This window comes from Lissotriton vulgaris, chromosome 2_1, assembly GCF_964263255.1.
Source record: "Lissotriton vulgaris chromosome 2_1, aLisVul1.2, whole genome shotgun sequence".
NCBI lineage: Eukaryota > Metazoa > Chordata > Amphibia > Caudata > Salamandridae > Lissotriton > Lissotriton vulgaris.
Window position 1 is genome coordinate 468,092,824 of NC_141687.1, and position 26,449 is coordinate 468,119,272.

At 43.5% G+C, this 26,449-nt stretch overlaps 1 protein-coding gene across 2 annotated transcripts in view; it reads left to right on the forward strand.

The window, feature by feature from the left end:
- NAB1 (NGFI-A binding protein 1) overlaps positions 1 to 26,449 on the forward strand; it is a 140,694-nt gene that overhangs the window by 12,554 nt on the left and 101,691 nt on the right. For both annotated transcript variants that reach the window (XM_086955377.1, XM_086955379.1), the window contains exon 2: positions 22,975 to 23,813. In XM_086955377.1, coding sequence (XP_086811503.1) covers positions 22,995 to 23,813 — 819 coding nt within the window. In that variant the 5' untranslated portion in view covers positions 22,975 to 22,994. The remainder of the gene's footprint in view (positions 1 to 22,974; positions 23,814 to 26,449) is intronic.

Here is a 26,449-nt window from a genome sequence, read left to right on the forward strand (position 1 = left end):
AATGTACAAAACCACTCGAAAATATATACAAACAAAAATAAACTAAACTGGCCAGACCGGGTAAGGGTATGACAAGCTCCTTTTACCATGTTGGGAGACGGCTCAACCTTGTCCGAAAGGCTTGATCAGTTTTTTTTCATGTGAAAGTAGCAAAGATCTCGATCATTCATGTTACATATACTACATATGTGTTAAACGTATTACCAGTACAGCTCGTGATAGGACACTTGTGGTTATTGTACATCAAGAACAATTGTAGACATCACATGACCTGTACAGCAGCAAAAAGCAAAAGAACACAGATTAAACTAAGGTGGGGATCAAAGAACACATTGAATGTCATAAGATAAAATCCTTTGTGGATAAGGAGAGTTGTAGTATGGGTATTAGTCCCCTGGGTTGTGGCAGCTCAATTATGTAGGGTTGGAACTTGAGCTTCAGCAATACACAAGCACACATCAAGTAGCGATATTCTATATAGGCCTGCAAGCTAGCCTGCACTGGGTGCAATGTCAGTAGAACCGACACTCTGTTATTCACATATTGAACGCTGCTGCAACCTATGCATGCGCCTCCACAGTTTAAAAAGTAAAAATCCCCTCATCCCTCAATACAGGAATGAGGTGTCTCCAGAGTTTCTAACCCAAGTAAGACAAGCTTTTCTGCTCATTGCCCAGTCCTTCACCTGTCCTCACCAGCGACTCAGCAGCAAGGTCAATATGGAGCGGCAAGACATAGCTATGACTCTCCTCGCCAACAACAGTGCCAGGTACAGAGATTTGTTCCCCACCTTCTTCGGCTTTGGACCTATGAAGAGTCCCAAGAGGCTGTGTATAGATCCTTGTATACTAATATGTCCTCCAGGACTTCCGTTATTTGCTTGCATTTATGCCAGGGCATTCTCTTGCCATATGAAAGAAGCCTGCATCTATGTTAACACATCTGGGGCCCGATAATGGAACTTGCACATGTACCTCATTACGCCACATAGGTGTTAAATAAGTCCTATGAATATAGTTAAACTGCATGTACTTGAAACATTGATTTCTAGAGCCCCTGTATTGTCTTCCAGTTTCCATCATCCCACTGAGATCCATTGTTGTCTCAGATTCCCTAGGTTGACCTTCATCATTGAGTACAGGTCCCGTAGAGCTCTGTGACTTGTATTCTGCTGTTACACAGGGTGAGCACAATTTGCAAGAGATCATGGGTTTGGGGGTTCTTCTTCTCTGGCACCCGACCTTGTGCAAAGGACATTAACAAGGAAACCATACATTAGAAATTGACAGAGTCTGCCCTTTTCTCTCAGTTGGTCTATCGTCTGCATCACCCCTGAAATATAGCAGTCTCCTGATGTCTTTACCCCTGTCCTCCTCCAGGGTTCGAGCTGCACTTTTCTAAATAGACCTCAGAGCTTCAGAAGGACCATTAGTGGGATAGATGGGAAACATAATCGGTCTATCTGGTCAACACCATGCATCATTTCAGCACAGCTTGGAGCTATCTCGTACACGAGATTGAAGCATCAACACCTCATAGAGTTGTCATAACCCCCTCTGCCAATACATTTCCAGGCACTCTGGTATCTTGGAGGAGTGCAACCCTAACTCAGTGTGCTAACCGCAGCAGTTGTGCTGCCAAGTAGTGTTAAAAATCCAGAGTGTGTAAGTCATCCTCCATTATTGGACGTTTAAGCTGGTCCAGATCAGCTCGGTGTCTGTCACTGCCTGAAATCATCCGATCCAATAAGGAACTGAGTTCTTTGAAAACGTTCTCAAAAATACGAGGCGGGGAGCCCAACAATTTTGGCCAGATTTATTTTGCCCATCATTGACATAGGTAGAGTATTTTAGAAATATAACATCCTTTAAGGGAATGCAAAGCTGTCAACAGTTCAGAATCAGGAGTGAGAACGTTGAATCCGAAGGTAACAAAACATTTCGATCACCCATTTTCTCCCAGATCCTGCAATGCTTGTGAACTGCTCCTGTGGTTGTTTAACTTGGAAAGGTGCAAGTTTTGCTCTAATTGACCTTAATGTCTGATTGATGATTGAACTCTTGGAAGTGGTTGATCGTGGGAGACAAGTTTTGTCATTAAGCCTTTTCAAATATTAGTAATTTATCAGTAGGCAATGAAATGACTTGTATACCATCCACTAGTTGCAATCCCTCTCACTGCAGTCATTTCTCATTGCCAAAGCAAATAGTAAAGGGGACTCTGGGTGGCCCTGTCTCGTTCTCGTGGTGACCTCGAAGGAAGACAGTATTATTCTGCCTATCTTAATCCTGTTGTTGGGATTGGTGGGAGATCAAACGAAGTATCTAACCTTCAAATACCCTGGAACGGATTACTGTCAACACGTAGCTGTAATTGAGTGTGTCAAACACCTTTTCCAGGTCGATTGACAATACTATTGCATTGGTTTTGTTATAAGTGTCTTCATTCAGTACTATGAAAAAGCAGTGGTTATTCAAGAATGTATTGTGCTTAGGCACACAGCTGTTTTGATCACGATGTACCAAGGATGGCAGTAGTGAATATGCACTTTGTCAGTATCTTGCTGAAGGTTTTATAATCTGAATAGACTAATGACAATGGCTGGTAATCAGCCTTGTCTAAAGGGACTCAATGAGTTTTAAATAAAGGGACTATGACTGCCTCCTTAATGGATTTAGAGAGGAAACCCAGGTCAAATGCTGACGGATCAGTATTTCAACTAATATGTTATGGAATTCTATATAGAGGCCATTGGGTCTCAGTGTTTTACCTCTGACCATGTCCTGCGTAACATCCTTGATCTAATTATCTGTTATAGATTGTTATACAGATTTGTAACTAACTTGCAAGATTTGAAATAGTATTGCTGTCTTGAGGTAGGATTTGATCATTTAATCAGGTTCTATATACTTCTCAGTATGGAGGTCAGAATCCTAATCTAGGAAGGCAGCATTATTGTCATTTAGTGTTTGCACCATCACACCCAGTCAATACCTGATATGAGTGAGTGGTGTGACTTTTAGCTTGGGCTTAATCAGCCATGCCAATATATAACCAGCAGTTTTTGCTTTAGTGTGAGTTTGTGCCAAATACTACCAGTAGTTGATGAACTGTGTGGTATATTCTTCTTTGGGCATTCTTAGTCGCTTCCCAGATAGTGTCCCCATGATTATTACGTTAAAGGCTTCCCGTTCTACATGTATAGTAGAGACTGTGTTTTCTCATTCACCCTAAAATAGTGACAAATGTCATTACTCTTTTCGGTCTTCAAGCATGAAAATATGCATATGCTGGATCGCAATTATGAATAACTTCCCCCAAGTCATGCCTATAGCAAGGCTTTTGAGATCTGAAATTGTTTTCCTCAGATACTACTTGTGTATCACCTGAGTCGAGTGGAGGTGAGCATAATATTCCAGGTAGTCTGACATGTAAGTCACAGACAGCTGAATAATAAGAGAATTCCTTCAAGTAGGGGGGCATATGTCTCCAGATGTCTACCAAGTCCAATTCTCGACCATGTATTTAAGCCTGTATCAGCCCTTTCAGGCGGAGTTCCATCTAGCATAAGGTGGTGTAAGTGGTCAAGAAAAATCTCTAGTATGCACTTACCATTTCCGCTGAGTATCATCAGTATACCTGGCTGGCTATTGTGAAAGGCAATCTGAGACAGTTTGAAAGAAATTTATCTTTTCTGACTTAGGAGCGTTTATACACTGACATGCCACATATATTTTTATGTGAGAGCACCTTGAGCTTAAAAAAGCACTTTAACCGATGCACTTTTATGGAGTTCAGCAAATGATATAGAAATGTATGCATTAACTATGTGTGTTGTCACAATTCTTAGACTGCAGGGATTTCTGTAGTATAGATTGTATATTAATATACTTTAATTAGAATGAATCCTACCACTGCTTCTGCTATGATACATTTCGTTTTGGCCATTAAAAATAAGGTGCCGTGAGAGCCTATCTGTCGAGACAGGAATGTCGCCTGCGTGGTAAACAGACATATATCCTGACCCTGAGTGCCTGGCTGCATGTGATACTGATATTGTGATGTTTTACTTTTGTGGTCCTGGCGTCACACTAATCTAGCATGGGCGCCGAGGCCTGTCACTGGTAATGTAAGGTCCGGGCCCTTTCCTGTGACCAGGATGAATGCATCGAGCATATCAGGGAATTTACCAACATTTCTTGAAGTCTTTAAGTTTGCTATGAGGCCACACCAACGACATTGACAACTTCGAATCCACCATGCAAAAGCAGGACCACTGCCTGTCTCTGTCCTGCACGAGCCAGGAATCGAATTGCCAGTAACATGTAACTGCAGGGCATATGAACTGTGCAAATGGGAGCCCCTAGAAGCGCCCTGAAGCCTGCTGCAGGCACTAAAGACTTTTTCCATACGAATATTGCATGAAAGGAAAAGTGAACTGACCTCTTGAACGCGTATATACCTTTGGGGGTGTGGGGGGGGGGGGGTGGAGGGAGATAAAGTGACTGCACTTGAGCCTAGCCAGTGCTGTGCCACTGATTAGTTACCAGCAATCACAGATGCTTAGAAACTCTGTTAGTGGCAGTTGGTACAGAGGGTGCAGCACCTAGAAACACACCTAGGATTTTTACCCTGTATTGCATTCTCCTGTTTGTGCTGTGTAGTGTTTAGTAATGCTTTGTGATTAAAGCAATTTCTTTTACATAAAAGATTAGTGCCAAATCTGACAATACTTTATTGCGATGCTCAGTGGTTGTTGAATACTTAACTCTTGCCTATCACACCATCTTCCTGAGAACTCTGTGACTGCTCACTCTTGCTGGCCCGAGAGTCAAGTGTGGAAAGGGTTGTACGTGGCTCAGTTTGCAGATCCATAGCAGGACGGACTACTGGACACTAGTGGCAAAAAAACGCAGCTACCATGGGACCCAGAAGCCCCTGTCTGCCTGGCGGACACCTGGAGGGGCCTGACACCATCTATAGTCCTTTTAAAATGTATCTCGGTATCTAAACCCTTCTGTACGTGATCTTGTGGGATCTGGCTGTTGCGCACTCTCCTCGGAATTAACCATATGCAAAGTCCCTAATGTCTGCTTTCGTGCATTATTCTGATCCAAGTAGTTTCAGACGATGGCAAATCGTCCTGGTTCAGCAGACAATTCTTCAGAGGTACATGCATCTCCAGTCTAATGCTTGGCCCTGTGTTTTTCTTAGTGTAGCCCCCGCCCCCCCCCTCCTCTTGTAAAAACCTATGCATTTGATGAATAAGTGTACCTCCTCTAACCCTAATATCTCATCCTACGTGAAATTCTAAATCCCATGCTGGCTCCTCTCAACCTCCTTTTCGATAATGTTCCTGACCTGTAAACCTGAACATGTGAAAAACAAAACCTCTCCTCAGAAAACTGCCAATTTCTCTTCCCTGTTTTCTTTTTGAAAATTAACGATGGTACGTAACGTCCCCCTTTTCCAAGTCCCGAAGTCTTGCTACTTTTATCTTTCCTCCTTTACATCTCCCATCATGAGGCCGGACAGCTCACACCGCTCCATTTTTCACAGCATTTCTAAGATACACGAATACATCCCTACACGCACTGTGAAAGCCTCACCCGCGCCCCTGTCCTCTGTCCACAGTAGCACGTCTTGGGTTTGAAGCTGAAACCCCCAGCAGGCTCAGCACCGCCTCCTCAGGCAGCCCCTGGGCCGTGTAAAGGAGCCCGCAAGTCACCCAAGAAATCTTGTGTCCTTCTCCATTGAAAAGCACCTCAGTGATTGCAGCGAGACAATGTTGGTGATCAGTGTGAGGAGCAAGCACTTCCTGGCTGGCACTGGGGGGAGTTGGCTTTGGAAGACGCTGGCACTGGGTAATGGTGGGAGGGGCAGGCACTGGCAGGCAGGGTGACATTCGTGGGAGTAGAACTTGTGAGAAAACTATGGAGTTGGTTCTTGTGGCAACTGTGAGTGTGAATGGAGGGAGCTACTGCACAGTGCACAGTGTACAGATAGGGCACTGCTGAGCATGGTATGACGCGTTGTTGGTGGGCATGTAAAATGGTGGGACCCAAGGCAGTCTAAGACGCTGCCACTGGTAGAAAGTAGCTGACATAGTCCACTGAACGTTTTGAAACTATTATATGAGATCGATGAAAAAAGACAGATTGTTTTAATTTCTTTCTTAAAGCTCACACAAATCACACAACGAACAACTCTAACACACTAACAAAGCCAATCGCACAATACGCTTCACCCTCTCCCCCTGCTGACGACTGATCACTAGTGCAGCCTCCCGTAAATAATTCATCGTCGATAACCACAACCTCTCCTTAGTGGTGCAGGGGACAAAGAGCGATAGAAAATGAAAGTGGAAAGTCGCATCCACCGAAAAGGCTTCAAACAACAGCTTTCTTTTTATGCTTGTGAGACATTCTCTCTGGCTCAAATATGCATTTGCTCATTTGCCTTATAAGACAGTCGTTTCTGATTGTTCACTTGTGTATGTTTGAGTAGAGTGATTGGCATAAGCAGTGGCTTATTTTCCTGACAGACTCTGCTAGAACAATGCAAAAACAAATAGTTTCTTTTGACCTTCAAGGCTTGGTGTGCCTACTGCAAGGTCAGTACACCAGGCTTACACCCATGTGCGCTCCTCCATCACTCACACGAGTGGTTCAATATTTTGCAGTGGCAGGATAGGAAATGAAAGTTGTTCCCTTTGTACCATATCCCTACTCTTCTTCCAGTATCATTGTATAAGTTTCCACCTACAAGTTCTAAAACATAATTTTATAAAAACTAAAAATATATAATATTGTTGCGGTAGTCATACAAACGTGAAGGCTAACTTACTTATATTCATTGTCAGGCTCAGAGAAGACGAAGAAGTACTGGTGTGGTAGCATCCAAAAACATTATTCACTGAAGGAAGGATACTGGTAGAATGCAGTGCTTACCTGCCTCACCCACAGAATTAGAAGATCTAGATAAGGTCAAAGAACCAAGATTAGAAAGCACTAAACGACCTAGCCTAGTGGTCTCACTTGAACTAAATGTCAGACTGACCCAAATAGACCACTTGAATGAAACTAGGATCAGTGGTCACTAGCAGCAGTAATGAACCTCCTGGCAGACTCGGAAGCTAATAGAGCTTTAAGTTGACCCATGAGTCTGATTTGTTGTATTCAATGCATACAGTGAATAATCAGATTTAGGAAAATATGTTGGCATTGCAATAATTGCATATATGACCCAATTAATTTGACGAAGAATAATGTGCCGTATTCAAGGGTGGCAGAGGGTGTGTCTTAGCTGGGAGAGTTCTTGTGCCCATCCTTGCCCTCCAATGGCAGAGTGAATAAAGTCTGGCCCCTCCCACCCACCTTGGCAAACGTTCAGTTGTGACAAAGAGCAGAAGGATTTTTGACATCCCTTGCAATGCTCAAGAGTAGTGGGTTTTGGTAGGCCCAATAACCTCAGTTTCCCTAGAGAATTTAAAGCAAAATAAAAATCAAAAAAATCGAGTACAAACCAGAGACACTGGGGTTGCCAAACAATCTAATTTTCAATACCTGTTAATGAAACAAAATGTATTTAACACTCAATCAGAATTTTATGTCAATTAAGTTTTAGTCGCCCCAAAATAATCTATTTTTGTATGACAATGCTCATGTTTCTTTCCATGCTATGAAAGAGGATGCCTCAGAGGAGGGATTGCAGCACTGTTCGAGTAATTGAGCACTGAGTCTCCCAGTCCACCATTGTAGACTGGAAGAGCAGTTTTTAAACTGCTAATCTGACTTTGCCATTTAAAGTAATGGCAAAGCCAAGCCTCCCTCTGCAATATGTATAAGCTACACCTGTTGCAGGCCTACCGAGAACCTAAGGCAGGGTGCAACATATTTCATGGACAAAACATGTATTTGACATGTTCTGGCAGTATAAGCGTAAAACTGTCTGTCATTTTTACTGCGGAAAGACTTGGTCGCCACCTTGGCAAGAACAGGGTTACAGGCTGATCCCTCAGCTGTGCAAACTCCTGCAAAATGCAAGTTAAGTTGATTCTCCAAGGTATCAAACAACTCGTTACTTAAGCCATACCTGATTTTCAAATCAAAATGAATGTTAAAAGTGGCAGTATGCAACTTTTACAAAGTTACCACGTTCTTGCCTTTAGTCTCCTGTGTCCTTCATAGTTGCACAAGGACCCTGTCCTCGAAACAGCTTTCTGCCCTTCTGGGGAGACGTGCTAACGACTCTGATGAAGGAGACCATACAAGCCGGTAAGAGGAGAGCAAAGCCTCTCTCCTGCAGAAAGCCACATGGGTGTTGGCCCAAAATACAAGCTTTGAAGGAGAAGCCGCCTTTGAAGAGCAAGTGGGCAACACTTGGGAGGATGGCTGCTCCATCGTCTATGCAGACAGGCAGGCACAAGGGATAGGAGGGAAAACCAGTTGCCAAACTGGTTTCTCAGGGGTGTATAACCCTTTTGGTAGCCTAACCTCTGTGTTGGGCAAGGTATCTCAGGTCGCCCAGAGAGGGTCTGCCATGTTGGGAGTGGACAGAAAGGTGCATCTTAGGATAGCCAAATGGCACTCTTCCAAGGAAGTGGTCATCAGGAGGGAAGGAACCTGGTAGTTCATTGGCTACTAATCACATCTTCGCTGGATTGAAAGAAGGACCGAAGAAGGACTACCCTGTTCCACCATGAAACCGGCAAATAGAGGCTGCACTGGCATTTACTGCACCTGCTGAACCTGGTGGCTAGTGAAGAAGAGGGACTGTGCCTGCTGTGTCCTGCTTATGGAGAAGTTGTGTCCGAAGCCCAGCAGAAGCAAATAACTTTAAGGGTCAGTTGGCTGGCATTCTGCTCGCAGCAGAGGGACACAACAGCTTAGAAGTCTGCTGGGGTAATTTGGTAACCCATAATCTTCACATGGCTGCCAACCGCTTGCATGCAGCACGCAAGACCAGGACGTGACGCTCAAAGTAGCACCCAAGTTGGTTGGGCCCGGGAGAGTCGTCCTAGTTCAGTTTGGTCACCCACGAAAGGAAGTATTTGGCTGGGACCGCGATACTGGACGACTGGTTGCCCAGTGACGGCTGGACTTCTACCAGGACTAAGAGGACTTTGAGGTACATCGGCATTGTGCCTAGAACAGCTTCAATCCTTTTGTGGACTTAGGAGCAGCAGCTGGAAGATCCCCTCAACCGCATTGCATCCACATCGTCCTTGACCATCTTCAGCATTCTGTATCCCTTGCATCAGTACCACTTCCATAGAAAACCACTGCATAGGTAAAAGGGCCTGGAACTGACTGAGGACTGCTTTCCCTGTTAATGTAACTGTTTCTGAGTACCTTGCTGGTCCTCCTGACTTGCATTCTACTAAAGGTGGTCACCGAAAGTAACTCCAAATGATCGCAATACAACTAGCCCAACTTTTTAGAAAAAAATTTCTAATTGTAAAATTTGTTGAAATTGCCATTGCTTGTTCAAGTTTGAGTGAAATGATTTGATTTACTATACCTTATAGATGTTATATCTCTGGAATAAATCAGTGGATCTTTTTTATTGTGCTGTCTAAAAATACATTTAAAAAAATATTTTTATAAATTGGTGTCGGATTCCTTGAGTGTCTTGTTTATTACTTCTTCAATTGTAATGTTTAAATGCTTTACACTTGTTCCTTTGTGTAAGTCTTGCTGCTCAGAGCCACAGGTACCCAGGGTTGAACTGGAGGGTTTATCAAATGAACCTATTGGTCCTAAACGGGCTAGTAAGTGTATTATACTGTGACGTTGTACAACCACACTTTACAATACACCCTGCTTCCTCAAAACTAGTATATTTTTTGCCTTCTACCGTATACCAATAGGTTGTTTTACAAAATATTTAATTCTAGTTAGTCGCACACTGACCAGCCTACTAAATATTAGGTAGGTCGTAATTTTCATCCCATTATGAGTGTCTACAATCACATACCTAGAGGTTGTCAAGGGTCAGCAGACTGTCGTTCATGTGACTGCGTTTTACAAAATGAAACTTCTTTTTTTGTGTTGGGGGCTTCAATAAGAGTTGACCGTGATCAATTGTACTACTGCCTACTCCCTCTGAAGCTGCCACCCTAAATCTCAAATGAGATGGGTCCAAACAGGACCGTTTGCCATTTGCAAGGGTCTCAGTTTGCAAGGGACACCCTTAACATGCACATTCCAAATTATGATCCAGTGTCTGTTTGTAAACTCATTTTAAGAATCAGTAAACGCAGTAGTGGCCACAACTTAACTGTGGTGGTGGGGTGGGCGGATGTTGTCTGGGTGGGGAGGGTGAACAAAAGAAAATATTTGTTTTTAAAAAGCACTTAGATGCAGGCCGGCTGCCGCCTCTCGGTCTTCTACGCCTGCTTCCAGGGACAGGAACCAGGAAGCAACCAGGCTTCCAGACTCCCCTAGCCAATCACGACACTGCTGATAGCAGCATCGTTATTGGTCTAAATGCTGTGGTGTGGCGCTCAGAGAGGGACTGGGGGCCTGGACATGTTCTTCACCCAGGCTGTACTAAAGCCTAGTTGAAGAACATGCAAAGTACGCCTGACTGTTTGGCCGTCCCTCCCTAGCCGGCCAAATAGTTCTGCGCCCTTGAGTGAGTGCCTACCACTCCTCCCCATGTTCCTGTTCGAGCCAGACCTGCCTCTAACCAGCCGAGCCACGGATAAATAAAATGATAATAATGTCTGTTATGCTCACCTAGAGGGGCGAAGCTCCTCCGCCTTAGCGGAGGAGAAACCCCCTATAGCCACTCACATTGCAGTGCTAATGGAATGTCCATCCTATTTTATAAAAGATTCTCATTTAAATTGACTATTGCTCTAACTTGATATGAACTGAAAAAAACAAAATAGTTGACAATATAATTTTATGTTATTCTGCTTTTGAATATATTTCCCATTGGGAAAAAAAGTACAGCTCATTCTCTGCGCAGGCTCCCGCTCCCTACAGCTCGCAGGCATGCATGCACTTAGATTGGCTCCGGGTTTTCTATTTCATGATGCAGCTTTCTTGTTTGGTACTGTATAATAGGTTGCTACTAATAGATCGATTTGAGCAAAGGCATCTACCCTTTCCCCTACGCAGCACAGCTTTCCCTCCACGCCCACACAATCTGCGTGCGTCAGTTGCAGTTCTGTTTTTATTAGCTGGCATATGTGGCTATGACTCCTCCAGCACAGCACAACTGCCCCACATTTGTAGCTGTCGCTTCCGGCGACAGAGGCTGAATGGAGCAGGACAGAACGAAATGCAAAACTAAGCATGGCGCATCTGGCCAAGATCAGTGTTCGAATTGTGTGCAAGATGGTTTTGTCGAAGCATTTTTAATTAGGATTTTGTTTTATTGTTTTTGACAACCGAAGTGTCGCTTTTTAAAAGTAAACTTTAGAAATGAAATTTCACTAGTGAACATTTATTTACGCTAACATGCCTTCGTAGTGTCATATGTATGGTGCTTTTTATAACTGTTAGCAAGGCCACCAAGAGGGTAGCATGGTGTATAGTAAGGAGTATTTGAAGGAGGATTGCATTTAAGTGCGGCCTGTGTGGGTAGCGTTTTAGTTTTGTTCATGATGATCAGAGTAGTGCTCTTATCCTTACACGAGTCGCTGCGCTTAAGCGTGATCGCTCTCACTTTTTTTATTTATATATTTAATTGAATTGTTGTGCGCTGACTTTTGGCTGGTTCTCACTTTGTAGTGCTGTTTTGGATATTGACTTTAGGTGTATTTCATGTCTAACCCTACATCCGCACAGGATGAGCAAAGTCTGACGGGCCCAGGTCACTTGTTTATTACTCCGTTTTTTTACTCCATTCACAGAGCTCCTCTGTGACACTTTAACATTTTCAGGGAAAAGGCATCCTGTGAGTTTTGTAGAGGGCTACAAAAGCCTTATTGAAGAGGCAGGCTTTAATTTGTTTCCTTGGGCACTACCAAGTGGGAAGGATCCTGAATTCTGGGCAGAAATCATTCCCAGGCTGAACACCCTTCGCCAGATCGAGGTGTTGTGATTGTATCTGAATTATATAATCCTGTTCGACTTTCTAGATCACAGGTTGGCTGTATACTGCTGGAGAAAGCCCTGTAAATATTTGGGGACTTGACTCCCTTGTTTTGTAGACAGTGTGGAGAAGTTTACACTGTTTTCGCTGCTCTTCTGGGATCAAGTGAAATTCTTCATATACTGGCAAAATTAGTCCAATTTCCTCAAATTGAAACTGAGTCTGGCTGCTAGATTTTGAAGACTCTGAGGCCTCCCAATCTCTTTCTTGAGGGCACAATTGAAGGCAATGTTGCAGTTGCTGAGTCTTCATAACACCGAGGCCTTGGTCACTTTAATTTGATGAGGTACTAGCTAAGTTGGGGTTGGTGTAGTTCAGCTAAATCAATGGCAAAGTGAAGTTTGCATCCCATCCTCTGAATTTCAGGGTTAGCCCAATTCAGACTAAGGCAGCACTCCTTTATCCAGCAACGGACTTTTACTAGGCAAATGGTGATATTGCTGTTCGGTAAACTGAGTTACCCTAATGGATGTGAAGTTGACCTTTTCTGAGTGACTTTGCAAATGAGTTCCACATTTTATTCATTTATTTATTTATTTTGAAAGTTTTATAGAGCGCGAACAAGATCCTGGCGGATATCAGAGCGCTAAACAATCAGTAAATGTTACTTATACAGTAAATAAGAACAAATCCAAACATATGTACAAAGCATATTGTAAAAACAGCATAGTAAGATGCAACATCAAGTCTGTCTTGTGGTTGGGAGCGCATGTGCATCTCGCCACAGGGTTTCAATAGACCATACTCATGTGAATTTGGCCATGAGGATGGATTTTACTTCCTTTTTAAAAGAGGTAGTGGACGGGCTCAGTCTGGTTTCTGGGGGTAAGGCATTCCAAATTCTGGGCGCCATCCCAGAGAAGGATCTGTTATAAGTTTTTTTCTTACTGAATTTTTGTGGTTTCAGTAGTACATTTTGCTCATTTCTTGAGGTTCTGATCACACCGAGATCGTCAGTTTCTGTGCCAAGTAGCTGGGGGTCTTGTGATGCATGGCTCTGTGCGTCAAGCACGCAATTTTCAGCTGAATTCTCGCCTCCTGGGGTAACCAGTTCAGAGATTGTAGATCCGGGGAGATTTGGGAGCTACGTTTAGACCCAGTTACGAGTCTTGCTGCTGCGTTGATTGAAGCTCTTTGTGGTGCAGTTGATGCTTTGGGTAGGCCGCAGAGAGAGACTAATCCGTATTCCACTCTGGGTATAACCAGAGCCTGTACTGCCTGCTTGAAGTCATTGTGTGGTAGCAAGGGTTTCAGTTTCCTCAGTGTGTTTATCTGGAAGTTTGCTCCCTTTGTAGCACTGCTGATATGTTTTTGCATGTTGAGGTTACTGTTTAAAGTTATCCTAGCGACTTCGCTGAGTTTACGATGGTAGGTTGAACGCCGTAATATGTTTGATCCATTCTAGCATTTTGGGGATTTGGGCCGGTGGAGCTATTAGAAGGAATTCAGTCTTTAGGGCATTCAGTTTCAGATGATTTTCTGCCAGCCAAGTTTGGGTATTCCTAAGCGCTGTATTAAGTAGTTTGACATCCTCTAGGGTGTGGATCTTGAGGGATAGTTGTGTGTCGTCTGCATACATGTGATATTGCACGTTAGAGGTTTGTAAAATTTCGGTGAGAGGTTCCAAGAGGTGATTAAACAATGTTGGGGATAGTGCAGACCCTTGCGGGACTCACAAAGATACTGGGACGGGCTTGGACAGGCTGTTATTGACTTTGAATTGTTGTGTCCGGTTTTGGGGAAATGAAGTAAACCAACTTAGCACTGCCCCAGATATACCCATTCTGTGTTTCAGGAGGTCTAACAGGTTCTCATGCTTGACCATATCAGAGGCCAAGGAGAGGTCTAGTAGGATGAGTAAACAGGATCCATTTTGATTAAGTATTTGCAGCGCATCATCAATTATGTGTGTCATGGCTGATTCCAGGCTATGGCCTGCATGGAAACCTGATTGGTGTTTGTTAAGGAGGTCAAAGTGATCAATATGCTTCGTCAGCTGTAGATGCACACATTTTTCCAGAAGCTTGGCTAAGGACGGATATTGGAGATAGGGCGATAGTTGTTTAGGTCCATGGGGTCTGCCGTGGGCTTCTTTAGAATGGGTGATACCAGGCCTACTTTGAGGGCATCTGGGATGCAACCTTGTTGAAGTGAACTGTTTATGATCTTGGACCAGAGAGGTAGAAGCAGTGGAGTAAGGTTTTTGACTGCGTTTGCCGGAAGCGGAACAGAGAAGTGGTTGGCGGGGTTCAGTACACTAAGTATTTTGCATATGGCATCTTCTGAGTAGGAGGTAAATGATGACCAATCTGCATCGTTTTTTAGGTTGGGCTTTGATGTGAGTTGGCATGGCGCGGTTAGGAGTGCTGGAGGGGTTTGTGTATGCGGTCTCACGTAGATCATTTAAGAGGTCGTTCTTGATGGTATAGGTCTTCAAGGTGGAGAATCCTTCACAGTTTGGCTGCGGGCATTCTATATCTTGTGGACGTTGAGGTGCCTCCTTAGATTCGGTTTTGATCAGTTCAAAGAGTTTTTTGGGACGATTTCTTGCCTGGTCAAGTTGCAGGCTGAAAAAGTCGGCTTTGGTGCACTTGATCTTTCGGTAATAAGCGTTTCTCTTTGTCCTGAGAATCTTGAGGTGGTTGGCGAATGGTATTGATTTCCAGGCACATTCTGAAGTTCTGAGAGAACGCCTGTCCTCGTTGAGTATGCCGTTGTACCAAGGTTTAGAATCTTTTATAGAGACTCTTTTTAGTTGAGGAGGTGCTACCTCATTTATTATCGATGTCATGGCCGAGAGGTAGTGATTGGTGAGCTCATGTACTTTGGAAGATCCTGCGGGGGGCAACAGTAGGTTGTAACAGGAGGAAGGCAAAGTGCTGGGGTTGAGTTTTTTCAGGTCTATTTTCCACACTTTTGGTCTTGTGCATTGAGCTGAGTTCAGTTTCACAGTTTCCTTAATGGTGAAGGTGATGATGTGATGGTCTGAACAATCGCAGCGTTGGATCGACTCTAGCTGAATGGAGTCTGTTTTAGAGATTATTAAGTCCAGGATCGAACCTTTGTCGTGTGTTGGGATGTTGCAGAATTGCGTTAGGTCTAGGTCAACTAGGAAATTCTTGAGACTGTTCACTGCTGTATTGTTAAGATAATTCAACTGGAGATTGAAGTCTCCGAGAAATATTTGGGTATTTTGTCGCCCCGTGTTTGAAGATACCATATCCATGAAGTGTTCGGTGAAGGCGAGGTTCTCGCCTGGTGGTTGATCGATGATGTGCAGAGAACAGACAGGTTTGCCCTTGATATTGATGTCAAGGCACATGTATTCACATGACGGGAATGTTGGGAAAAGGGATCTGTTTACTGAAATATTACTATGATGTATGCAGGCGATACCTCCCCCCGACTTATCGTCTCTGTCTATGTCTAGTCTGATGATTATGTAATTGGGTGGTACTAAAATGTCTATGATTGGTGTGAAGGATTCATTTAGCCAGGTTTCAGTTAGCATTATCAGGTCTGGTTCATGTGTGAGGATGAGGTTAGCTATGTCCGCTTCATGTCTAGCGGCCGATCTGCAGTTTAGGAGCATTCATTTGAGTTTGGGCGTGCTGATGGTTGAGGAGGGTTCCTGATAAATAGGGATTCTACTAAGGTCGTTGTTTGTGACGCCTCTAGTGTTTGGTTTAATGGTCCTATGAGGGTTGGGGGGGATAATAGGAATCAACAATGATGCAGAAGTGGGTGGCTTCATGGGAGCGGGGTCATATGAGCTCACCAGGGAGAGTAAACCGCTCTCTGAGTGCTGATTGGTGCTTCTAATTGGTCAGGATGAGTCATTGTAGGAGGGGACTGAGGACCAGCTGGGACAGTAGAGATTTGTGTTAGTTGTTAGTTGGCTCCTGGGCCAGCTAGCTTCGAAGTGTCTTGTTGCTCTAAATCCCCATGATTGTCTCGAGAAACGATCGTTGAGTGCTTGGAGTTCTTCTTTGATTTGATTTAATGAGATCATGATCTCATCAAGTCTGGAGTTTTGTGCAGGCGGGCGTGAGGTATGTGGCTGTGTTATGGGTGTGGATGTGGATGCATGCAGTGAGGTCTGGCCTGGTGTGCAGTTTGTTGTATGTGTGAGTGGGGATGGGAGGGGTGCTGCTGGTGAGAGTGTGTGTGTATTGGGTGGACTGTGGGGGTGGCTACGAGCGGGGAATGGGTCTGTGTTATGGGTGTAGATGCAGGTGCTGAGGACTGGCCTGGTGTGTGGTTTGGGGCAACTGTGTGTGGGGAAAGTAGGGGTGCTGCCGGTGTGAATGTGTGTGCTAGAGGGGCTGTGGGGGTGGATGGCTGGGATGAGGGTGTAGGTAGAGTTGTGGATGTGGGTGGGTGGGCTGTGGAAGTGGATGGCTGGGATGTGGGTTTAGGGAGTATACTTGGGGCCAAGGTGTTAACCGAGGGTCACGTGTCCTCTATGTCCACTAAGTGGGGTGTCTTAATATGTTCTTACAACTGAAGTAAGGGAGGTGGTCTAGCGTGAGCGGAGTGTTTACTATGAGTGACGGTGTTTGGCAAGGTTGCAGTGGCGTGAATGTTAGTGATGTGCGAGAGGGTGTTAGCCAAAGGTGCATCTGTTGGTGTGGTTAAGGGGTGTTCGTTGTTTACTGGGGGTGCGTATGTAGCTTCTGTTGTGTTGGGTAGGTGAGTAGTGTGGGTGTCGGGTGTCGGGCGTCGGAGTGGTAGACTGTGTCTACGTAACGAATATCGGCCTGTGTGGTGGAGGACCGGGGTTGATGGGAGGGATCAGTGAGGTGGATAGACGTGTGTTAGTGTAGGGGGAAGTCCGAGGAGGGGGAAGTCAAATGGGTCATATGCAGTTAAAGGTCGGAATGGAGTGACATTGTTGTCGGTAGGGATAGGACATGGGGTATGTTGAGTATTAGCAGAGGGGGTAGCCTGAGTGGCCGTTTGGGGTTTAGACACTTGCTCTTTGATAATTGGCAAGATGTTGTCTAAGAGGCTTAGATTACGATCTGTAGATTGTAGATTGCATGAGGATTGTTCCATTATTGTAGATGGTGATGGTTGCAGTCGCTTGGAAAAATTGGGAGGGGGCGATATAAATAACTGGGCCATGGGCGATTTTCCTGGTGGCGGAGAGTGTAAATAGGGTTAGAAATGCATTTCTCCATTGCGCTCTTCGTTTCGTATGAAAAATGATATCATTAGTTGTGTGTCCGTTGTGTATTGAGAAATAGGGATCAGCTATGGGTGTTTCAGGGTGATGTTTTATAAGATTGTGTTTGAAGAGTTTGGCTGCGTTTTTAGAGAGTTTTGGGGGGTAAGTGATGGTGTAGGTGTGTGTCCCTGTGAGCTCCATAATAAGCACAAAATAGTTGGTGAAGTGTTGTATGTGGGTTTCTGTTAGCAGTCCGTGATATACGGTGTGGGGACGGGCTTAGGGAGGTGGGTATGGGAGGGATGTGTGGGGTCAGGTTGAAGGAGGTGGGTGGGTATGAAGGAGGGTGTCAACTGTAGTAGTGGCTAGGTACGAGTCTGGGTGTGGGGGAGGGAAGGGTTCAGGAATCGGAAATAGTGTGCTGTTTGCGTCACGTGTAAGTTACGATAAGGGACCAGCAGGATGAAAGATAGAGAGGTATAGTAGTAGTGGGTATAAAGGTAAAATAATGGATTATAAAGTAGTGGATTATAAGGTCTGTTGGTAAAATGAAAGTTAACAGACCAGCAGGACGAAAGTAATGTAAGTAAAAAAGATCAGCAGAACGAAAGATAGCGAGGTATAGAAATAGTGGGCAGAGAGATAAAGTAATTGATGATAAGGTCTGTTGGTGAAAAGTGAGTTAAAAGAGTTACGTAGACATTCTGACCTGTGGTGGTTGGGTAGGAAGATCGGCAGACGTAGAGTGCATGTTATATCCTTGTGGTGAAGCTTTTCCAATATGGCCGGCTCATTTGTACAAAGCATCCTAAGCAGCAATACAGTCCTATTTCTTTTTTCATTGACTAAGGGCTAATGGTTGTAGTCTTGTTTCTCTTTCTATGCATATTTTCTCATCAACTTTTTTTGTTTTTAGTCCTCCTTCAGGTGCTGTGGTTGGTGTTTGATCCACCTGGGATGGTCTCAGTCTGAGACAATGTTGACCCATGGTGGGGGGTGTGTCTCTCACCCTCGTTGTTAGAGTGACCAGCCATTTTGCTCCTCTTTGCCTCAAACAGCCCTGTCAGCCATTTTAATGTGCCATTGCAGCAGGGTAAAAAGACAAGAGTTCAGAAAACTCCATATGTTAAATAAGCGAGACGAAAGTGAGCTCACTGTGTCCACGATGCTGTCACCTCAGCAACGCTTACCAGATGCCATTAGATTGTGGACTGCCCAGGGAACCTTCCCTTAATAGTCCAGAGCGCTGTGCTTGCGATGCCCTGGCTCGCTGCTGACTTCCCTCAGATATCCACTATGTGGTTCTCATCCTATACAGTCCAGAAACCTTACACTAAAATGTGTGGGACTTTTTGTATGCCATCTGCCCTCTACTTGGGCCCCTCTAAAGTACGATCCCAGATTATCTTGCAATGTATTTCTCCCCCAAGACTCTAACTCCGAACCACACCATCTAATCTGCCTTCTCTATGTCATGCATTTTGGGAGTTTAGTACACATTTGCTGTGGTGTACTTTTATAATTTTCTCTCCATGCGATTTCTTTCTAGGACACTACAAGTTGAAAATTACAAAACAATTGTGGCCCTTTAGATCCAACCATATAGAAATGGATGCCCTTGCCTAGTGAATGGTGCTATAGTATACTGTTGGGTATTCTGGGTCCAGACTGTTCCTCCTCCTAGCTCACTTTGACCAGAAGTGCCTGGGCTATATAGCCACCAAATATTAATGGGGTCTACTGCCTCGTTTGGAAAACAATTTCTGTAGAGTACAAACAAAGAGGACAAAATGTAATGATTAATTCAACATCTTGATAGCAAAGGAAGGTAAACTAAGATGTTGATCCAGTATCTACTTTTTTTGCCAAGCATTACCCAGGCCTTTATCATGGTCCATGGGCCAATGATCCTCTTTGCCACTACCTCTTTCAGATCCTGGCTCCTGCGTTTAAGCACCTACCAGTTAATATTTTAGAAATTACGTGAATAGGGCGCCAGGGGTAGAAAGTGACTCTGAAGTGTGGCAGGCCTCTGCTGGTTTGTTATTAAGCAGATGCCTTTTTCGAAAAGGCCCAGGGGTCTTTCTAGTGCCAGGGCACAGGAGAAAGGGGTCTACATTGAAATTGCTATGAGTTTGAGGAGGCATAATGCTGCTAAGTGTCAGTAACTTGCCATAGTAATACAGAGAAATACTTTCTTTTGAGGACATCATATTGCCACCTTTGAAACCTGTGGAAAAAACATCGTAAACTCTTTCCATTGTGAATGGTGGTGTTAGTGAGTAGTTCCCTTTTCTTAAACGAAGCAGCATTACCAATGAGTTTAACTTTCCTAGTCCAGCAGAGGTTCGGTTTCCAAATAGTGGTCATAATATGGGCATGGATAAACAGCCGAATTTACTGAACTTTTTCTGTAAACAGTAAAATAACAACATGAGTGGTTACGCAGAAATCCCACTCTGGATAGCAATCATGGCGATGAAAAAATGGTAACTTTACATGTTTAAGATTTCTAAAAAGTTATCTCGCGGGTGGTTAGTCAATGAGTAATGTGATGCTGGCTCCACTTACACAAAAGGCCAATTAAGAGCAGTTTAATTTTGAAGGCTGCGGAATGTAGTCTTTACTGGCATATCTATATTTTCACAAACTTTCCTATTTTTTATGAGCTGTGCAACTAGTAAATTTAGAGCTGCTAAACAGAGGTCAGCCATATCCTTTCTATTCCCACCAGTCAGTTCAACCATGACAACCAAAGTCACTAATAGAAGAATCTCTGGTTCTATTTCCTTTTTCTTGTCGGATGAGGATCCAATGTCTTTTTCAGGTTTGCCACAGATTAGGATAGTGTTGCAGCCTGTTTATTACTTTTACCCCAATTTCTGAGGGTAACCGAGTCTTCTTTGTCAATTCAGAAAACACTAGCACTCCTAGGGATGGAAAGGACCGATCAACACATCTTCACTATCTGTACAGTTCAGACAAAGTGAAGTGCAAACAAAATATTGATGGTAGTGTTATGGCTGCTGTCTACTCTGAGGAGCAGACATCTATGTTACAATTTTCTTGGGAGTAATCGTCTTGTACCATAACAAAACTGAGTCCGTCCAAGTCTTTTTGGAGTGGACGTAAGATCAAGAGAATCATCCCTAGATCATTGCCCCACTTAAAAACATAAAGCTTGAATCATGTTGGAGGGATCATTCACACTGATTGGACATTATTTTCCTTTTTCTGGGAAGGGTTCCTTCAAAGTTTCTCAGACAGACGTCCAGGACAACAAGAAGTCATAAGAGAGTCGTATTCCTGAAGGCTTGCTTTCTCCCTTCCTCCCTTTCTGCTGGTCCAAATGGCTGTTTGTACAACGAGAAAAATCCAAGTTCTGTGCAGGTATGGGATCAAAGCATGCTAGTTTTTTCAGCTGTAAAACTGCCTGATACCCCCCCCCCCCCCAAAAGGAATAAAATTCTACTTAAGATACTTTGACAGACAGAAAAACTAAGGTTGCCATGTTTTTTACGAGAGGTGAAAGGAGGGAACGCTTTGTAAATGTAAATCCATATTCCTCGATCAAGCGAAGTACAAATGCTGACACATCATCAGCTTAGAAATACTCATATAGAACAAAGCTTGCCATACTTTTACAGTTATTCATGGGGTAGTGGGCACATAGATTTATATAAACTCTACTTATTGTGTTATTTAAGTTATACTGATATTAAAATTCAACCGTTACTTCATATTTCTTTTAGGCCACTGGTTCTTAACCTGGAGTTTGGGACGCCTACTCAGGGGATCCACCACTGTTCAGAAAAATCAAATAATATTAGCAGGTTACCAAAGTATATGTACATGAAAAATCTAAATTAAAAATGTTAACACTTTCTAAATGTGAAGGAATTTGAAATTGCAGGCTGAAAAATTAAGTTGGCATCCTTAGCTTGATTCATAAGAGCAGCGCAGGAACAGCATACAGAATCTAGTCTGGATGATTGGTGGCCTCAATAGACGCATTGGTATACACAGACAAAAAGAGAGCATGCATTAGAGCAAAAAAGACAAAGGAGTATGCTGAAGTCTATTAGATTGATTTGTCTTTTAGATATAAAATCACACTCTAAAAAGTTCCAACTTTCTCATTTAAATTTCGATTTTTGTATGTACTTAGTTTGTAAATTAGTAAAATATTTAATAATTTGTCTATTTGACGTATACTTGTTTCTGTTAATTTTGTCTATTGTTTTGCGGTTCAAATTATGTAGCTTGCTTACACAGGGTCCCTGGCATCCATTAGTGATTCCATGGGGTCCACAGAAGACAAAAGGTTAAGAACCATGATTGAAATGCACATGTGGTGTAACAAATAAAATAGTAAAAATCCATGTCCATGTAGCAATTTTATACATTACACACTGAGTATGCCGTTCCCCAGGGCAGGAAACTTGTTACGGAGGCAGGAGGAGGGGATTCCTCCTTGTTGGAACTAGAGTCCTCACACACCCAGCAAGCTAGGTGTCACACTTCATCATATGGACTTGCTCCTCGTCTGGTCGACGCTGCAATACCTGACTGGCATCCATGAAGGGGATCTGTAGCAGAGATCTTTTGTTCCTTGCTGTATGGTGCTGTGGGTGTGAGGGCTCTAAAAGCAGTGTAGATGTGGTGAGGGTGGGTGACGTTAAAAAAGGTTGGATAATCCAAAACCACTTTTATTAGGGTGGTTATCTACCTTCTTAAAAGAAAACAGAGTGGCGGCTCTCTGGCTCTATGGTTCAGTGGAACTCGACTCAACTCTCATGGTATGGTCGACATGTTTCATGCACTGTGATCAATACTGATCCATGGCATTTCATCAGGACCTTGTGTATGCACTATCTACACATGGGGGTGGGTGAAGAAACTCCTACCGACCACACTTCATGGATACGTGCGTTAAGTCCCCCCAATCCTAGTGGTAACCTAACTATAGGGCAATACTCACTCCATTCGTTATTTTGGGTCCAGACACCAGTGTCATGGTGTCCTGTCCACACGGTACGAGCGCCAGCACACCTACCATGCCGAGACCAAAAGCCAGAAGAGACATGTAGCGATTTCGCTACAAGAAAGAACAAATATGCATGTAGTTTTTAGATTTTTTACAGGTAACACCCACACCAGAACAGGCGAAAGACATCTACTGTCTATGAAACAAGTTGAGATCCAGTTTGTTAAATAAATCTAGCGTGTAGGGCGATCACTATAAGCTGTATTTATGCTCTTATTGTTCTTTAGCTTGCTTTCTGTTACACTGTTTTGCACTTTTGACCTAAGTATGTGGAAATCTGTACCCACTTTTCTTCTCATTCGCTCCATTCATGTTAGTAGATAGGGAGCTAAATTAATCGTGCAATTCCTGCTCTACTTGGAATTTTATTTAACAAAAATAAAAATAAGAACAGTTTAGAATAAGTGTTAAACTCTAAAACATCCCGGTGAGTGGTTAGATCTGGCACTCTACTTGTAATGAATTTGTTGTTTTGACCAGCAGCAGTTCGAAAGGTGACATGTCCTGGAACTAAGAAATGGCACGTACACGTGGGTGCTCGGAGAACAGTGGGTGTATAGTAGACTATTGTATTTACTGGTTTGGAAGTTGACTGATGTTGTCCGTCACATTGATTACATGGTTTAATCTTCTACCTCTGTTTTTGCAGTTTGCATCTGGAGGTCTGCAATGGCATCTTCTCTGCCTAGAACCCTAGGCGAGTTGCAGCTCTACCGAATACTACAGCGAGCCAATCTCCTGTCCTACTTTGAAGCCTTCATTCAACAAGGAGGTGATGACGTCCAACAGCTCTGTGAAGCAGGAGAAGAGGAATTCTTGGAGATAATGGCACTTGTGGGCATGGCCAGCAAGCCTCTGCACGTCCGCAGATTGCAGAAGGCTTTGAGGGACTGGGTTACGAATCCCGGTCTCTTCAACCAGCCTCTCACCTCCCTACCTGTCAGCAGCATCCCAATATATAAACTGCCAGAGACCTCCCCTTCTTTGTTGGGAATACCATGTAGTAGCTATGAGAGGAACAGCAGTTCCAGGGAACCTCATTTAAAGATGCCGAAGTGTGCCGCCACAACTTGTGTGCAAAGTGTGGGTTCAGGAAAATCTGATGGGGTGGGCAACTCCCCTCTGCAGAGTGGCAGCGAGGGGAGACCTTGGCAAGGGCACCACACAACAGAGAGTGAGCACAGCCTCTCGCCAGCCGACCTAGGATCCCCTGCTTCGCCCAAAGAAAACAATGAAGCCCTGGATGCCGCGGCTGCCCTTTCAGTTTCAGAGTGCGTGGAACGCTTGGCTCCCACCTTGCCAAAAAGTGACATGAACGAGGTCAAGGAACTACTAAAGACCAACAAGAAACTGGCAAAAATGATTGGTCATATCTTTGAAATGAGCGAGGACGACCCTCGCAAGGAAGAGGAGATCCGGAAATACAGTGCAATATATGGACGGTTTGACTCCAAGAGAAAGGATGGAAAACACCTTACTCTTCATGAGGTAAAAGGGCAGATGAATGGGACTTTTCTTTCTTTTTCCGCAATTTCAGGTGTTTAGACAGAACATCGTAAACACAAATATTGTGGGACAAAATATTGTGTCAAGAATATCAAGGACAAAAACATTTTGAAGATACATTTTTATAGGTAAGCAAAGTTTTGCTATATATAACTCCACATATATGTATCTTGACGATGTATATATATATCTTCAATGTATGTAAATGTGGAATTAAAAACAGTAAACCAATACTTACCTATTTGCAATTACCTACTATATATTTTGTTCCTCTATATTTTTGGCATAATATTCTATCCATACAATATTTTTGTTTCCAATATTCTGTCAGTGATCCGCTCTGCTAGCTACGTCTTCTATGCTAGCTAAATCAAATAGTAAAACACTTGTCACAACCCCCCTCCACTTAGAGCATTAAAGTGGACCTTACTGTTGACTCTACCACTGGATGGAGGAGGGGAAGAAGCTAAACTTGAATGGAAAATCCAGATATGCTAGACCCAGTGGTGCATGATAGGTTCAAGTGGTGCGCTAGATGTTTCTTTTCTCAAAGTAATTGTCACGTTCTAATTTTGGGTTGACACTGGCTACTATGATTACATATATATTACACTGTTGGCCATTCTGGTTTGCAAGTGGGTTATCAGTAGCCCGTATACAGACTTACTATAGGCAAGTCTTTTGAACTGTACGTTATTTTACTTTCAATAATGCTGTATTCTCATTTAACGTTGAAATATATTTGACAGTTTCATTCTTTTTATTATTCAGACCGCATAAAATAGCAATTTTCATTATAAGAAAGTCCCAGCTCAGTAATCAGTTTCACTGGAAAAGTATCCTTTTGACAGCAAAGAGGTATCTTTTTCATGTTAACATTTATGTAACATAACAGGTAAAAACCACTCCTGCCTAGATGAAATGCCACATGGAGAGGAAAATGTTTGAGAAGGGATCGGTGAGTGTTGTGGGTCAGTGAGGTGTAGCAGGGACGAATGCCACTTAATAATCCCCTGTTATCCTTACAGGCGTGACAATGGGGCTCACTGCAGGTTGTCTGTCATGGAACAAGTCCCACTATCTTTCCAGATCTCAAGTCAATATTTGAGATCACAGCAATAAAACTATTTAGCCCTAGACCACAGGGGGACTTGGAGGATTACTTCACCCTCTTCATCATGAATGCAACTTGCCTTTTAACATTAGCTATTGGATCCTAGTCCTTGCTGGGTACAACGAAGAGCCTGACAAGCCCAGCTCAATGAACCCTTTGATTATCAACTGTTGGTCTTACCTGTGTCTCAAAGTTCCCAGGTTGAGCTCTGGTAAAATGTGCACTTTTAGAGCACGTCTACTTTCCATTCCTTTTTTGCTAGCGACTACCGTTCTTTGTTCCAAGCTTTTCACTTCAGCCACTATTGCGTCTGGCATTTATACGCTATCCCAGGATGGTCAGTGTCAGCCTCTCCTGTTCATCCACGTGACAGTTAAGGTCTTCAAGGAATCCAGCGCCTCCCTCCATCACAGGCATCTTCTGCTTGCTCCTTTTGAAGGCACCTGGCAGCTCTTCCCGGGTAAGAGTGGGCTAAACCTGGTAAATGGTTTTGCATCACCTCCATTAACCATTCGACAAGTGGAATAACTTGGTGGTCAATGTTACAATTGTGACTTTCAGACAAGATTCAATTAGTGGCCATTGCGCACGAGATTCCTAGCAGTGATCATCTCACTGCTTCAGGCAAGATCACCAAGAATATTTTATATACAAACAAATGTTTTATCAAGTTCAATTTTGAATACCACTACATCTCATAGCCAGTGGCGGCTGGCATGTCTCGCATGAGCGCGGGGCTATGTTTTTTAGTTATACAGCACTAATAATATTAGTAGCTGGCAATGCGTTTCATTTAACATGAGTAGCTCTCAATACAGAAAAGGTTGGAGACCCCTGATCTAAAGTGTCTTCAGGCTAATGCATTTTATGCCAGCAAGCTGCACTATCTACCTAAAAAAGGAGTTTGACCTCAATTGCACAGCATATTCTTGATGATACTGAAGACCAGGATGAAAAATACGAGAAAACAAACTTTCTCTTGCTATATATCGATCATAACGAAGTGCTCCTTCATCGGGGACTAGCTGTTGCTTGGATGTCCTTGAGGAGGCTCAACAAAGGCCATCTTTCCAGACCCGTGTGCTTGCCCGAGTTCAGCCCTCCCTTTCTTTCTCTCTTGCCCACTTGCTCTGTGTGTAAGTTTGTGTTCATCAATTTGGACTCTTGTCTTACATGATCTTTTGTAAATGCCCTTCCATATGTGCTTCTGTAACACCCACATACTGACACATAACGTTGTGGTAGGTGAAGTGTGGAACTGCTCCTCGGCTCTAGACCCATGCTATATAAATAGCACTGACATGCAGTCCAAGATTTGTTCTCAAATTTTACATCGTATTTGTGCATGTAGTTATACACTAGCATTCCGCAAGGCATATGTACATTTAAGCCTAACAGTTTAGTTTAGTTTATATTTGTTATTCGTTGTTTGCTAGCTGATTGCACGGATGGTTTCTACCGGAACCGCACTGTATTGGAAGTAGTGGCTTTCCGCACAGCCATA